Genomic DNA, 14,313 nt, shown 5'->3' on the forward strand with positions numbered 1-14,313 from the left:
GACTGAAGAAGCTGTGTGTCGGGTGGGACGGGTGTTGTAAATGTACAATACTGTTCCAGAACAGTTCAACTCAAATACTCAGATGTGTCCAGCGCATTTTATGGAAGACTGTTTCCTGATCCTGGGAGAGTAGACTACAATGCCGGCTGTTCTGACTCACAGACTGTAAGTACGTTTTCATATTTAAAGGATTTGCCACTGATGATTCAAACGCGAGTTTTGAGCAGTGTAGAGTAGCATTTGTAGTTTCTCCGATCACAAACGCAGACATGGTTTTATGTTTACGCAGCGTGATGCAACACAACGCCTAAAAAGACAGTATAAGTCATTATAATCCATAACTATGTCCCCACTGGATGCAACAAATGCCTTGTTTATAATGGGTTTTGTCTCTTCGCTGGGACAGGGCATCACAGTATGGTGAGGGGCGTAACATTTCCGTCACACGTTTGAGGTATTCGGCCAATCACAACGCACTGGATAGCTGGCCAATCAGAACACACCTCGCTTTTCAGACCGATGAGCTTTGTAAAAATTGACACGTTTCAGAAAGGCGCGCATAGAGGAGAAACAATAATGTACAGTATGTGGAAAATAATGTTTTTTTTTTACCTTAAACCGCATAAACACGTTTCATTACACCAAATAATTTTCTTTTTAGCAACATCATATGACCCCTTTAAGCGTTTAAAGAGCATCATTATTTTATGTTGTGTTCACTAAGGTCTTGTTCCATGTGTGCTGTGCTGCATAATCATCCATAAATGTAATCATGTCAGCTGTTAAACCAGTAAACAGTAATGAATATTCTTTACATAAAATTGAAAAATAACTAAAAAGTGATAAATTACACCAAATAATTTTCTTTTTAGCAACATCATATGACCCCTTTAAGCGTTTAAAGAGCATTATTATTTTATGTTGTGTTCACTAAGGTCTTGTTCCATGTGTGCTGTGCTGCATAATCATCCATAAATGTAATCATGTCAGCTGTTAAACCAGTAAACAGTAATGAATATTCTCTCTTTACATAAAATTGAAAAATAACTAAAAAGTGATTTTAAAAAAAACACATTGACAACAAACACAAAACACAAAGCGATACTGATGAACTCCACACATTCAATAGTATCGGATTGTAATAACTTAATTTCCTACTTTGTAAATCAATTGTAATCGTAATTTTGACATCATGGGGTTGATATTTAATAGCAGACTGAAGAAAAAAACAAAGGGATCATTCAGCTCCACATGATGTAAACACACATCAAGCGCGATGATCAACACGTGAAGCATTTCTGGAGTATAACAGATCATCTTTAATCATTTTTAAATATAAAACATACCCTTACCTTAATGGTGGTTCGTTTCTGGGTCGGTACCACAACAACCTGCTGTCCAGCGCCACTGACACAACCTGACGTGCTGTTAGTACGTCTAAAACTAGTTTCATACACGTTATTGCTTAATTAAGATTGTGTGCCGAGGTTTTGGTCGTACGCACTATTGTCCTGAGAGAATATTTAGACTCCTCTCCTCTTCACTTCTCCACCAACGTCACTTTACAGCGAGGGACAACATGTGCATTTCTACACGTGCTGGATAAAAGCCATCGCAGACTACGCTCCCATTGGCTGACAGATGAGAATCCAGTGGCTGATTGGACGGAAAGTAAATCCAATCCCTGAGAATCTGAGCCGTGATTGGTCGGTTTCATCTATTTGTACACCCCCATCTTCGCACGTGGCACTCGTGTGTAGAGGCAGATGGCAGGTCTACGCACTGGAACACATTTAACAGAATCAGATGATACTTACTGCTCCACATTAGATAGAGTTTTTACCCGACAGTTTGTTTGGAACATAATACATTTATTTTCAGTGCTATATTTCAGATGAGAATCAAATTATTTTAGAAGTAACCACAGCAACAGTATGCTGCTCTTAAGTACTGTCATAATTTATCAATTTATTATAAACTAGCTTATCAGAAATGTATTAAAGAGTAGTGCATCTTTATGAAAAATTCTATTTAGAATATGATATTGATATTTAGCCTTACTGTTCCAGAGGTGTCACACGGCTATTTTAACTAAAATTATTTTAAAACTAAAACCATTAAAATAATAATAATAATAATGTGACTTGAAATAAAATAAATGGTAACTGGAATAAAATAAAATATACAAAATCTATAAATGTAATTAATTTCAGCTAAATATAATCAACTAAAATAACTAAAACTAAACATGAATTGAAAATTAATTAAAAAAAAACAAAAGCAAAAAAAACACTAAACAAAACAAAATTAAAATAGAAAATAGAAAAATAAAAACTAATTCAAAATGTAAAAATAATAAACTATAACTAATAAAAAAAAACTATAAGAGCATTTCAATGATACTAAAACAATACTGGTGTCACATAAAAAAGCATTTCGCGAGATGAATCAGATTGTGTCCCATAAATTACATTCAGAAATCCCTTCTAAAAAAATCCGGCCTCAAAATAAATGGTAACTGGAATAAAATAAAATATACAAAATCTATAAATGTAATTAATTTCAGCTAAATATAATCAACTAAAATAACTAAAACTAAACATGAATTGAAAATTAATTTTAAAAAACCAAAAGCAAAAAAAACACTAAACAAAACAAAATTAAAATAGAAAATAGAAAAATAAAAACTAATTCAAAATGTAAAAATAATAAACTATAACTAATAAAAAAAAAACTATAAGAGCATTTCAATGATACTAAAACAATACTGGTGTCACATAAAAAAGCATTTTGCGAGATGAATCAGATTGTGTCCCATAAATTACATTCAGAAATCCCTTCTAAAAAAATCCGGCCTTCCTGAAAGTCATTGCATAATCCACACAGTTAATAGCAGAACTATAGTATCTGACAAAAAAAGAGAAGGTCAGCTCAGGACAACCAATGCTATGGCTCAGTTTCACTCAAAACAAATGAGCTGAGGCTGCTCCCTGTGGTCAGCGAAATGACCAGGCAATATTGTCTATAATGATACATTTGCTTTGGCTTGTTTCATGGTTGTTATGATCAAAAGGACACTGTCAAGAGTAAATATGAGCCTTTCAGGGCAGATTAACTAATAATGAGCCAACAACAATATTCAAGTAGCCTAAGTGCAGTCAGTACTGAAGACTTACTACTGTATGTGAAATAAAGAAATGTGATGATGTTTCATAGTTGATGAATACTGCACCCAATATTAAATCTAAATTACCGTTAGATTGTTTATTCCTATAGTACTAAATGCTAAAAATACTGTCAATAAAACGTTTCATTTGGGGTGAAATGTCTCTTGAATAGCATCCACACAATGCTTTGAAAGTTCACATTCACAAACACACTTGGTCAATCTTTAAACAGTGTCAGTCGTTGAAGGTCACCGACTCTTAACTTCCTCCAGCACTGTTGTTGCCCAACTGTAGGCAGGAGCGTACATTTTGTCTAACAGTTGGGGGGGGGACAATACACATATAATTTCTCAAGAGCAATTTTTGAAGGGGACACAATTAATCCAGCTAAAATTGTACTTGAAAAGATATGTATACACAGAGGAAAGCCTTACTACTATTAGTGTTGCAGGGAGAACGTGCCAAATTACACAACTTCAAGCTGTTGTGGCCGCGACGTGACGGCGCTCGTGTCCTGTAGACATTACCGTCGCAGTGTTGCCAAATCCGCGGGTTTCGCGTAGAATTGGGCTACTTTATCATCGTTGCCGCGGGTTGAAGCGACCCACAACGCGGTAAAAATCTCCCCCCCCCGGTAAAATAAACGCGGTTATTTGGGCTACTTTTGAGTAGCAATTGGGCGGATTTTGTTGTAAAAAAAAGTACTTGTAAAGATATGTATACACAGAGGAAAGCCTTACTACTATTAGTGTTGCAGGGAGAACGTGCCAAATTACACAACTTCAAGCTGTTGTGGCCGCGACGTGACAGCGCTCGTGTCCTGTAGACATTACCGTCGCAGTGTTGCCAAATCCGCGGGTTTCGCGTAGAATTGGGCTACTTTATCATCGTTGCCGCGGGTTGAAGCGACCCACAACGCGGTAAAAATCTCCCCCCCCGGTAAAATAAACGCGGTTATTTGGGCTACTTTTGAGTAGCAATTGGGCGGATTTTGTTGTAAAAAAAAAAAACCTGGCAACCCTTTCCGTCAAGCAGGTAACGTTATTATTGCTAACATAGCAGACTCATCGAAAAAATACATTGGCATCATGTATTAAAGAGAAAGTAATCACTTCATCCGGTGTTTAAGTGAATAAAATAGCCTTGACAGCCTTATCACTGGAGTTCCACAAATATTCTCTCACCGGACTTGTTGTAACCTTTTGTGCGTTATGGTTAAGAAAGAAACACACGATGCAGGTCACCATCAACGAATGTATTAGTGTTATAGGAAGGTGCAACAAAACGATAGATAGTACAATGTGTTTTTCCCAGCATATACACATGAGTGCAGGGGCAGAGGAGACCCCGAATCAGGTCTTAAAGGGACAAACACCCAGACCATTACATTGTGTGTGTGTGTGTGTGTGTGTGTGTGTGTGTGTGTGTTTATGTGGTTTATGAGGACACAAATTTGTATAATAACATGGGTATGACATAGGTATTACAATGAGAAGGTGATTTATGAGGACATTTTCAGTGTCCCCGTAATTCAAAAGGCTTATAAATAATTCAGAATGAGTTTTTTTTATTTATCTAAAAATGCAGAAATTTCAATGATACTAAAACAATACTGGTGTCACATAAAAAAGCATTTCGCGAGATGAATCAGATTGTGTCCCATAAATTACATTCAGAAATCCCTTCTAAAAAAATCCGGCCTCCCTGAAAGTCATTGCATAATCCACACAGTTAATAGCAGAACTATAGTATCTGACAAAAAAAGAGAAGGTCAGCTCAGGACAACCAATGCTATGGCTCAGTTTCACTCAAAACAAATGAGCTGAGGCTGCTCCCTGTGGTCAGCGAAATGACCAGGCAATATTGTCTATAATGATACATTTGCTTTGGCTTGTTTCATGGTTGTTATGATCAAAAGGACACTGTCAAGAGTAAATATGAGCCTTTCAGGGCAGATTAACTAATAATGAGCCAACAACAATATTCAAGTAGCCTAAGTGCAGTCAGTACTGAAGACTTACTACTGTATGTGAAATAAAGAAATGTGATGATGTTTCATAGTTGATGAATACTGCACCCAATATTAAATCTAAATTACCGTTAGATTGTTTATTCCTATAGTACTAAATGCTAAAAATACTGTCAATAAAACGTTTCATTTGGGGTGAAATGTCTCTTGAATAGCATCCACACAATGCTTTGAAAGTTCACATTCACAAACACACTTGGTCAATCTTTAAACAGTGTCAGTCGTTGAAGGTCACCGACTCTTAACTTCCTCCAGCACTGTTGTTGCCCAACTGTAGGCAGGAGCGTACATTTTGTCTAACAGTTGGGGGGGGGACAATACACATATAATTTCTCAAGAGCAATTTTTGAAGGGGACACAATTAATCCAGCTAAAATTGTACTTGTAAAGATATGTATACACAGAGGAAAGCCTTACTACTATTAGTGTTGCAGGGAGAACGTGCCAAATTACACAACTTCAAGCTGTTGTGGCCGCGACGTGACAGCGCTCGTGTCCTGTAGACATTACCGTCGCAGTGTTGCCAAATCCGCGGGTTTCGCGTAGAATTGGGCTACTTTATCATCGTTGCCGCGGGTTGAAGCGACCCACAACGCGGTAAAAATCTCCCCCCCCGGTAAAATAAACGCGGTTATTTGGGCTACTTTTGAGTAGCAATTGGGCGGATTTTGTTGTAAAAAAAAAAAACCTGGCAACCCTTTCCGTCAAGCAGGTAACGTTATTATTGCTAACATAGCAGACTCAAAACATCACAGTAATCCACAAGTAATCCACACCACTCCAGTCCATCAATTAACGTCAGGTGAAGTGAAAATCTGTGTGTTTTTTCAGCATTTTGTACCATGAGTTGTAACCTTTTGTGCGTTATGGAAGAAAGAAACACACGATGCAGGTCACCATCAACGAATGTATTAGTGTTATTAGTCTTAAAAGGAAGGTGCAACAATACGATTGATAGTACAATGTGTTTTTCCCAGCATATACACAGAGTGCAGGGGCAGAGGAAACCCCGAATCAGGTCTTAAAGGGACAAACACCCAGACCATTACATTGTGTGTGTGTGTGTGTGTGTGTGTGTGTGTGTGTGTGTTTATGTGGTTTATGAGGACACAAATTTGTATAATAACATGGGTATGACATAGGTATTACAATGAGAAGGTGATTTATGAGGACATTTTCAGTGTCCCCGTAATTCAAAAGGCTTATAAATAATTCAGAATGAGTTTTTTTTATTTATCTAAAAATGCAGAAAGTTTCCTGTGAGGGGTAGGTTTAGGGGTAGGGTTGGTGTAGGGCAATAGAAAATACAGTTTGTACAGTAGAAAAAACATTAGGCCTATGGAGAGTCCCCACAAGGATAGCTGACCAGACATGTGTGTGTGTGTGTAGGTGATGTACAAGAGGAAAGCAGGCACTGTGAGGCAAGGGAGGGGGAGACTCAAAATGTTTCTAAATTTAAAACGCATTTTTGCCCCGTTTGTGTTGTTTTACTACTTACACAATTATTTAAAGTATAAAACATGGTAATTTAATCATATATGTAATCAACGTGGTTTTTAATCATAATTTTAAGGGGGGAAACCTAGTGGCAAAAACGGGGTATGCAGTGCATAGGGGTGCCACACATAGGGGGGCGACATTTTGAGATTCTGCAATTGGAGATCACAATAGGGCGCAAAATGATAGGCTATGTAATTTTTTTTTTAATAATTTAATGCACAAGTAGGCCAAATGTGAGCACAGCGAAGTTAAATGAACTAGAAAACATGCGCTAATTTTTCGCTCATTTGTAAAGAACGAAAATGAAAAGAAAATGAAACCATATTTAAATGCATAAAATAACTCATTTTACATTCTTACATTCTATTATTTTCCTTTGTACAGAGCTCGATTTAGGTATGACAAAAGTGCTGCAATGAATTCATTTTGACAACTAATGGAATGTTAAACATTGACTGTTATCTTTTTCAGAGTTCATTGATTATATAAAATTCAGTGAAGGTTGACTAGGCTATAGTTATCTGCATGTCTCATCCATGAGTGGGCCTATGCAATGATGGAGCCACTAGCCACTTTTCACTGAAAATTGCCGTTGTAAATGAAAAATAGGCCATCTGTGTAATTCAAGTAGATTCAATGAGTTGAAGATTCTTGCTACTTCATACTTCAATACAAAACAATGCTGAACTTTGACAAAAAAAGAGATTTTTAAATGTTATAGTGATTTTATAATGTCTAAATATAAATCCATTAGCAAAACATGTGAAAAGAACTATATTACAGAGTGGAAATGGTAAAGGAGACAATAAAGGATCCTCTGCTGCCATAGTGGCCATAGTGGGAATCATGACATTCAGTTTAATAGTATTTGTTTTTCTACCAGGTAAAATTTTGGCAGAAATCTTCCACTTAACATGACAAATTTTCCATGAATTATCTCTTTAAGTAAAAATGAAAAGAAAAAAAATGCAGATGTTTTTAATTTTTTTAATATATATATATATATATATATATTCAAATTACCTAACTAAAAAGTTAGCAATATTACATATGTTTGAAAATAAAAAGGAATAAAAAAATGTGTTCTACTGTCTGGGGTCTGCCATCAGGAGTTAAAGGGGATGTTATGAGACACTTTTTCTTTCTTTCTTGTTTTTACTTTTCACTTTTTTCCTTAAGGTAATAAAAAGGGGGAAGGGGGTTCAAACCTTTGTCACTTTTTTCACTTTTGATGAGTTTGTACCCTTCCATGCACAAGCTAGTAATGGGCTTTTGGTCATTGACTTGCAGAAAGTTTTCTGCAAGAGATAAGTGTTAGAGGCTACTAGAATTCAGGGGGGCACCGACACTGATCTTGCATACCCCTCAGCAAATGTGCAGTTGCCCCCTGGGGAAACCCTCAGATAGCGCCCAGGATTTCCGCCTATGCCTGTAGATCAACAGTCAATGTACACAACAGAATATAGGTCACGCATTAACCATGCTCTACTTTCTCAAGATCAGCTTGCCCCCATTCACACCATGAGCATCAGCATGTATTAGCGCTAAAACCAAGGACAACGGGATATCTATCTGACAATCCCAGCCTCTGATATGATACGTTAAGTCCCTATTGCCATGTACACAGCATCTGTAGCAGATCAGTTCACTAAAGTGTTATTTTGTTGTGTGTTTATTTATTGTTTTGTTTTATGCCTATATAGTTTTTATTCATTTTTATTTCAGTTTTGGTGTTACTTATTTTAGTACATCAAGTCAAACTAAATGAGAAATGTTGACTTGGCAACTCTCTGAAATAAAATGTCAAATAAATTATATTTTATTTCAAATATCAAAAAAGTTTTTTGTTTTAGTTATTTGTAATAATCCTGACACTGACCTAATGTGTCCTAACAGTGAAATCATAGATTTTCTTAAAAACATATATATATATTTATTTTTATTTAAATTAAATTTTGAATAAAAAATTGCATATTTGTTCTACTGCAGAAGTAAAAGTAAGTAAAAGACTTTGCTTTTCACTCAATTGTTCATTGTTGATTTTACAGTATTTTGCATGAAGGAGAGGCTCTATCCACAACTATGCTGTGAACTCACTAACCCAGCAGCCCATCCCCCTGAATAGTTTACATACATAAAACGAATGTTGTGAAACCTGTGGCAGAATGTCTTTACAGACTTTACAGCTTGGGATCTTTTTCTGTGCACAGGTCAACATGCACAATTTTACCAGTAAAACAAACACAACTTTGGGTACAATGATTATGTTTAAAAATAGGAAATAATTCAAACGTTGACTCTAAATAAAGACAATGTATTGAATAAATAACTATTGTGAATGACATTGTTTGTATCCCCAAAGCAACTGAAGCAGCAGAAGTGGCACGTCTTAAATTTTCACCAGCTAGACTAAAATGCAAACATGACTTAATGGAAAGCAAACCACTTCAGCTGCTTAGGGCTGAGGCCTCATCCACAGCTATACATTGAACTGAATGACCCTCAGGAGAGAGACCCACCTCCCCCCCCCCCCCCCCCCCCGTTACACAGATCACACAGACCTTGAGCTCAGAGAAAGATCACTAACTACAAAGCTCCTTCCAGTTAACATATACTGCGCAATTCAGCTTATTGTGCCAACATTTCCATAGACTGAAGAATTATAATGACATAAGGTATTTTACATTATAGATGGCAGGCAATTCACCCAAAATTGATGGCTCAGGCCATCCAAGATGTAGAGGAGTTTGTTTCTTCATTGGAACAGATTTGGAGAAATTTAGCATTTCATCACTCGCTCGCCAATGGATCCTCTGCAGTGAATGGGTGCCGTCAGAATGAGAGTCCATACAGCTGATGAAAACATCACAATAATCCACACGACTCCAGTCTATTAATTAAGATCTTGTGAAGTGAAAAGCTGCATGTTTGTAAGAAACAAATCCATCAAGGCATTATATTAAATCATCACTTCTGGCCAAAATACGAGTCCATAATCCACATAATGTTTCCCTACAGTTAAAATGTCCATCTTCTGTTGTCCTCTCTCATCAAAATCTACCGTCATATTTGTATAGAACTGTTTTCAGTTGTACTGTAAATGGTGCTTGATCTGTGCATATTTCTCTCCTGATTCAGATGAGACAATGGAGAACGTAATATTATAGATATAAAGGACTCATATTTTAGTATTTAATCAAATGCAATATTATTGCTGTGGTGTCACTAGCCAATTGTCAAAAAGGTAAAACTGAAACTGAACATTTAAAATTTGATTTAACAATATTTTTTGCTCAATTTAACAATAAGCTTTATTTATATAGCCCATTTTCCACTGATGGAAAAAGGTGTATCTTGTAAAAGGTGCACCGGATAAAGTACTCCATTTTTGCATTTTCAAAATGTTAGCATGAAGAAAAGATCAGATTAAAGTGTGACTACGCTTAATCTGTCCCCACTTCATTCCTGCTGTGCATGTTTTAAAATGTTTACCTTTTATTTGAATTAATTTACTACTTAAAACTTTGCTCAATGTGCACATTTTAATTGCTATCAGTTTTCAAATGTTCAGAAAATATACTTTTTACAGCCAATAAAACACAAATGTATATTTTTTTGACAATGCACCTATTGTAAATAATGGAAAAGTTCTTACGCTTTTTATTATTACCAACATACAACAATTTATAGACAATATGTTAAGTCAACAATATCACAACATCCAAAATGGAAATAAGGTTAAGACAGAACACAGTCCTGCAATGATTTTTTGATGGTGAACATGTCAAATGTTCCAGTGGATCTTTATTTTGTGAGGCAGATCACTGTGCCCGACTCATGTGTGGGTCAACATGAACAGTCAGTTTGTCATCTTAACATCCAAGCCATGGATCTTGTCTTTGTGTCTTTGATACGAAAGATATTTTTCTGGCCATCTCACTGTTGTAGATTCTCTTACAGTTCTCGTAGCTCTTTCTCTCTCGCTTACGACAGGGTTTCTCATAGTATCTTCTACGCTTCACAGATTCAATTATTCCATCAGAAGACAGCACTCTGCAGAGAATAAGAGAGAGAAAGAGCATGTAACAACTACAATATCTGTAAATATGAAATATCATACTGTATTATTTGGTTACATGGTGAAAACAAGGCAGCCTTGCAAACCAAATCCAAGGTAAGACTTTTGATCATACGTTCAACGCAAGCCCAGATTACAAGACTACAACTCAACTGCACCCTCTAAAGAAACTTCTGCAATAACACATTTGTTTACATAATGTTTAATTTACCTAGGGCTGTTACTTTATGTAATTGTCATGCTTTATTTGGGCATTATTGATATTTCATTTAATATGTTAATATTACTTGTTTAATTGCACTATTATTTAACATTGGTTATCATAGGATCTCATGTTATGCTGCAAACATTTTGGCAATACAATCATGCTAAAAAGGCACACAAAAATGTTGCCTTGTATACATTAATTTGAAGGAAGTTTCCATATTTATTTATTTATTTACATGTGTTTTACCTGTATTTTGAATTTTGTACTGCATTGGGTTGTGTTTTAGAGTTAACGGAAAATTTATTAATCCGTAAAATTAATGGATATTGTCCTGCCAGAAAATTACATTACATCCAATTCATTATCCATTTTTTTTAAACATTGTGTTTTTCTGTCAATATGGGGTGCTGTGTGTACATTAATGAGGAAAAAAATTAACTTAAATGATTTTAGCAAATGGCTGCAATATAACAAAGAGTGAAAAATTTAAGGGGGTCTGAATACTTTCCGTACCCACTGTATATACACAGTGCCAACCACTAATATTGGCACACTTGGTAAATATGAGCAAAAGTGGCAGTGAAAATAAATCTGCATCTTTTATCCTTTTGATCTTTCATTCAAAAAATTCATAAAATTCGAACCTATCATTGAAGTAAAAAAAATTGAAATTGGGGGGAAAATCTTATTATGAAATAAATGTTTTTCTCCAATGCATGTTGGCATATATGTCGCACATGCTACGAAAAAACTGGTCTGTGCGATGAATACATTTACCACTGTAGCGTGCGATACAGTTTTGCATGTTCATAACACAGCCGCTTAATAGCGTGAAGTGTACCCACATTCTTCAAAAATAACTTTTATGTTCAACAGACGAAATAAACGAATTCAGGTTTAAAACAACTTGAGTAAATGATGGTATAAAAATGAAACACTATGACAGAATTGAAAGACAGATGACAGAATTTTCAGTTTTGGTGAACTATTCTTTTAATGTTAACAAAACACAGAAAAAAAATAACTGCTCTTGACTAATGAACTTCTCATCGGTCAGTATAATTGATGATATATAGGCTAGTGTATACAGTGTTTTATTTTAATATGTGTTCATTCAATTTCTTGAACGTTACTGCTAAATACTGTACCTGAAAAATAAAGCACCGTTTGTTTTATTTCTATAGTATGTGTATTTTTAATGTATATCTTTGTTCTTATTTTCTAATAGCAAAGATAAAATAATGACAAAGATTTTTTATCTTTGCTCACTTTGGCCTAAATGTCTGCCATTCTTTTTTTATTTTATATTTTGTTAAGGTGTAAGAGGTGTTATGTTTCTGCACTCTTCCATTTTTAGCAAATTAAGAAAAGTTTGTCTAAAACCATTTTTGTGATGGTTTGTATTTTTTGTGCTCTGTATGGAACATCAGTGCCTGTTTAAGTCATGAACTCCATTACTTGTGTTTGTTTTCAGACATGATAACAGACGTTTTATACTCTTGCTACAACTTTTTGGCCTGTGCTACACAACTTTCACCACTGCTATGTGAAAAAAAAGTTAACGTACAGCCCTGGTTGGCAACAATTACTGGCACCCCTAGAAATTCTTATGAGTAAAATATGTGGTTGGCACTGTGTGTGTGTGTATATATATATATATATATATATATATATATATATATATATATATATATAACAAAGCAAATTAAATGAAACTAAAAATTAAATGTAAAAATTATAACTGAAAATATGAAAAGATTTATTCAAAATATTAATAAAAACTGTAAACGTATATAAAGGACACTAAAACAACACTACAGGCAACACTGGTCAACAAATACTTATACTTTACAGTGCATACACATTTTTATTTACTTACGATTAACCTTCTAACTAATGACTTGTCTGTTAAGCATTATATAATATACTAATGTTCTTTATTAAAGTCATTATGTGTTAGCAAAAAAAAAAAATCTCTCTCTTTATCTATTCCTTCTCTTTCTAGCGTGTACTTATCTGAACAATGTCTAAGAACTTGGCATTACAAGCACTTCCTGTGTCTGTTTGCCTCTTTAAGAAGAATCGCTTTATGTATCCCCCAATTGTAAGTCGCTTTGGGTAAAAGCGTCTGCTAAATGTCTAAATGTCACAGCAAAGGATTTATAACGACATTTCTGCACAGATATCAAAGTCACCAGACAGCTCATAAGTACCTGCTCAGCGCGCCACATGCCGCATCGACATTACCGTTCTGGACCATGACGGTCCGAGCGACGAAGCGAAGGTGGCTCGCCATGTTTCATCCGTCAATCTTCTTCTTCTTCTTTTTGTTCAATGGCCATTCACTCCTTAGGAGTATTACCGCCACCTACTGTATATGTTGCGCACATGGGTGATGAATCTGTACTGAAGGGAAAATATATATATTTTTTAAATTGTATAATGCCCCACCCACCCCAGAAGATCAGAGCCCAAGCTTCAGCTCCTCCAGCTTCCACACTGTGCTCCTCAACCTCCGAGATGGGCAGAAGCATCATGATCCTCATGCTCAAACACTAAATCCTGTGGTCTAGTCCTGTAAGCTCTGAAAATGTTAAAACCACCTTAAACATCTATCACTCAAACCCTTTCCCGGAAGGTCCACGGGTGGAAATGCGATCCGTTGCGCAGCCAGTTCCTGGAAGTGAGCGTTCGAACTCTAGGTGGCGCCAAAAAGATTTAAAGCGGTCACATGATGTTGCTAAAAAGAACATTATTTTGTGTATATGGTGTAATGAAATGTGTTTATGCGGTTTAAGTTTAAAAAAACACATTATTTTCCACATACTGTACATTATTGTTTCTCCTCTATGCCCCACCTTTCTGAAACGCGTCGATTTGTACAAAGCTCATCGGTCTGAAAAGCGAGGTGTGTTCTGATTGGCCAGCTATCCAGTACATTGTGATTGGCCGAATTCCTCAAACGTGTGACGGAAATGTTACGCCCCTCACCATACCGTGATGCGGTGTCCGGCCGGAGCGACGAGACAAAAACATTAAAACCCATTATAAACCAGTAGGGATGGGCGATACCACTTATTTTGTTTTCGATACGATACCGATATTTTTCAAGGCAGTATCGTCGATATCGATACCGATTAGATACTTCTGAACTAAACTTTTAAATTATGAAATTTATGAAATTATTAAATTACTAAGAGTAAAATGGGTAATGATAAGCACTTAACTTTATGCTTAAAACGCATTTTAACATTCAATACGCCTTAATTGTAACTTATTAGGTTATATTTTTGTTTACACATGGTTCAAATATGTTTTTTGTTTACACATG

At 35.7% G+C, this 14,313-nt stretch overlaps 2 protein-coding genes across 4 annotated transcripts in view; both read right to left on the reverse strand.

Moving 5' to 3' along the window:
• The window catches only part of LOC107599507 (uncharacterized), an 8,108-nt gene extending 6,493 nt beyond the window's left edge, over positions 1 to 1,615 (reverse strand). Inside the window, exon 1 of one of the 3 annotated variants that reach the window (XM_016291115.1) lies at positions 1,353 to 1,615. The gene's annotated coding sequence lies outside the window, so the exon portion shown is untranslated. Of the gene's footprint in view, positions 1 to 1,346 lie in introns of all 3 variants that reach the window. The other 2 variants (XM_016291116.1, XM_016291114.1) reach the window with 2 other exon arrangements.
• Positions 1,616 to 10,008: 8,393 nt separating this feature from the next.
• On the reverse strand, positions 10,009 to 13,683 carry LOC107599587 (28S ribosomal protein S21, mitochondrial-like). Its single transcript, XM_016291226.1, has 4 exons — positions 13,627 to 13,683; positions 13,483 to 13,489; positions 13,196 to 13,293; positions 10,009 to 10,749 (listed from the first exon to the last, which is right to left on the reverse strand). The coding sequence occupies exons 3-4, from the start codon at positions 13,276 to 13,278 to the stop codon at positions 10,569 to 10,571; spliced, it is 264 nt and encodes an 87-aa protein (XP_016146712.1). The 5' UTR covers positions 13,279 to 13,293; positions 13,483 to 13,489; positions 13,627 to 13,683; the 3' UTR covers positions 10,009 to 10,568.
• Positions 13,684 to 14,313: the final 630 nt, after the last annotated feature.

This window comes from Sinocyclocheilus grahami, unplaced genomic scaffold, assembly GCF_001515645.1.
Source record: "Sinocyclocheilus grahami isolate Dianchi unplaced genomic scaffold, SAMN03320097.WGS_v1.1 scaffold268.1, whole genome shotgun sequence".
In the NCBI taxonomy this organism is placed as follows: Eukaryota; Metazoa; Chordata; class Actinopteri; order Cypriniformes; family Cyprinidae; genus Sinocyclocheilus; species Sinocyclocheilus grahami.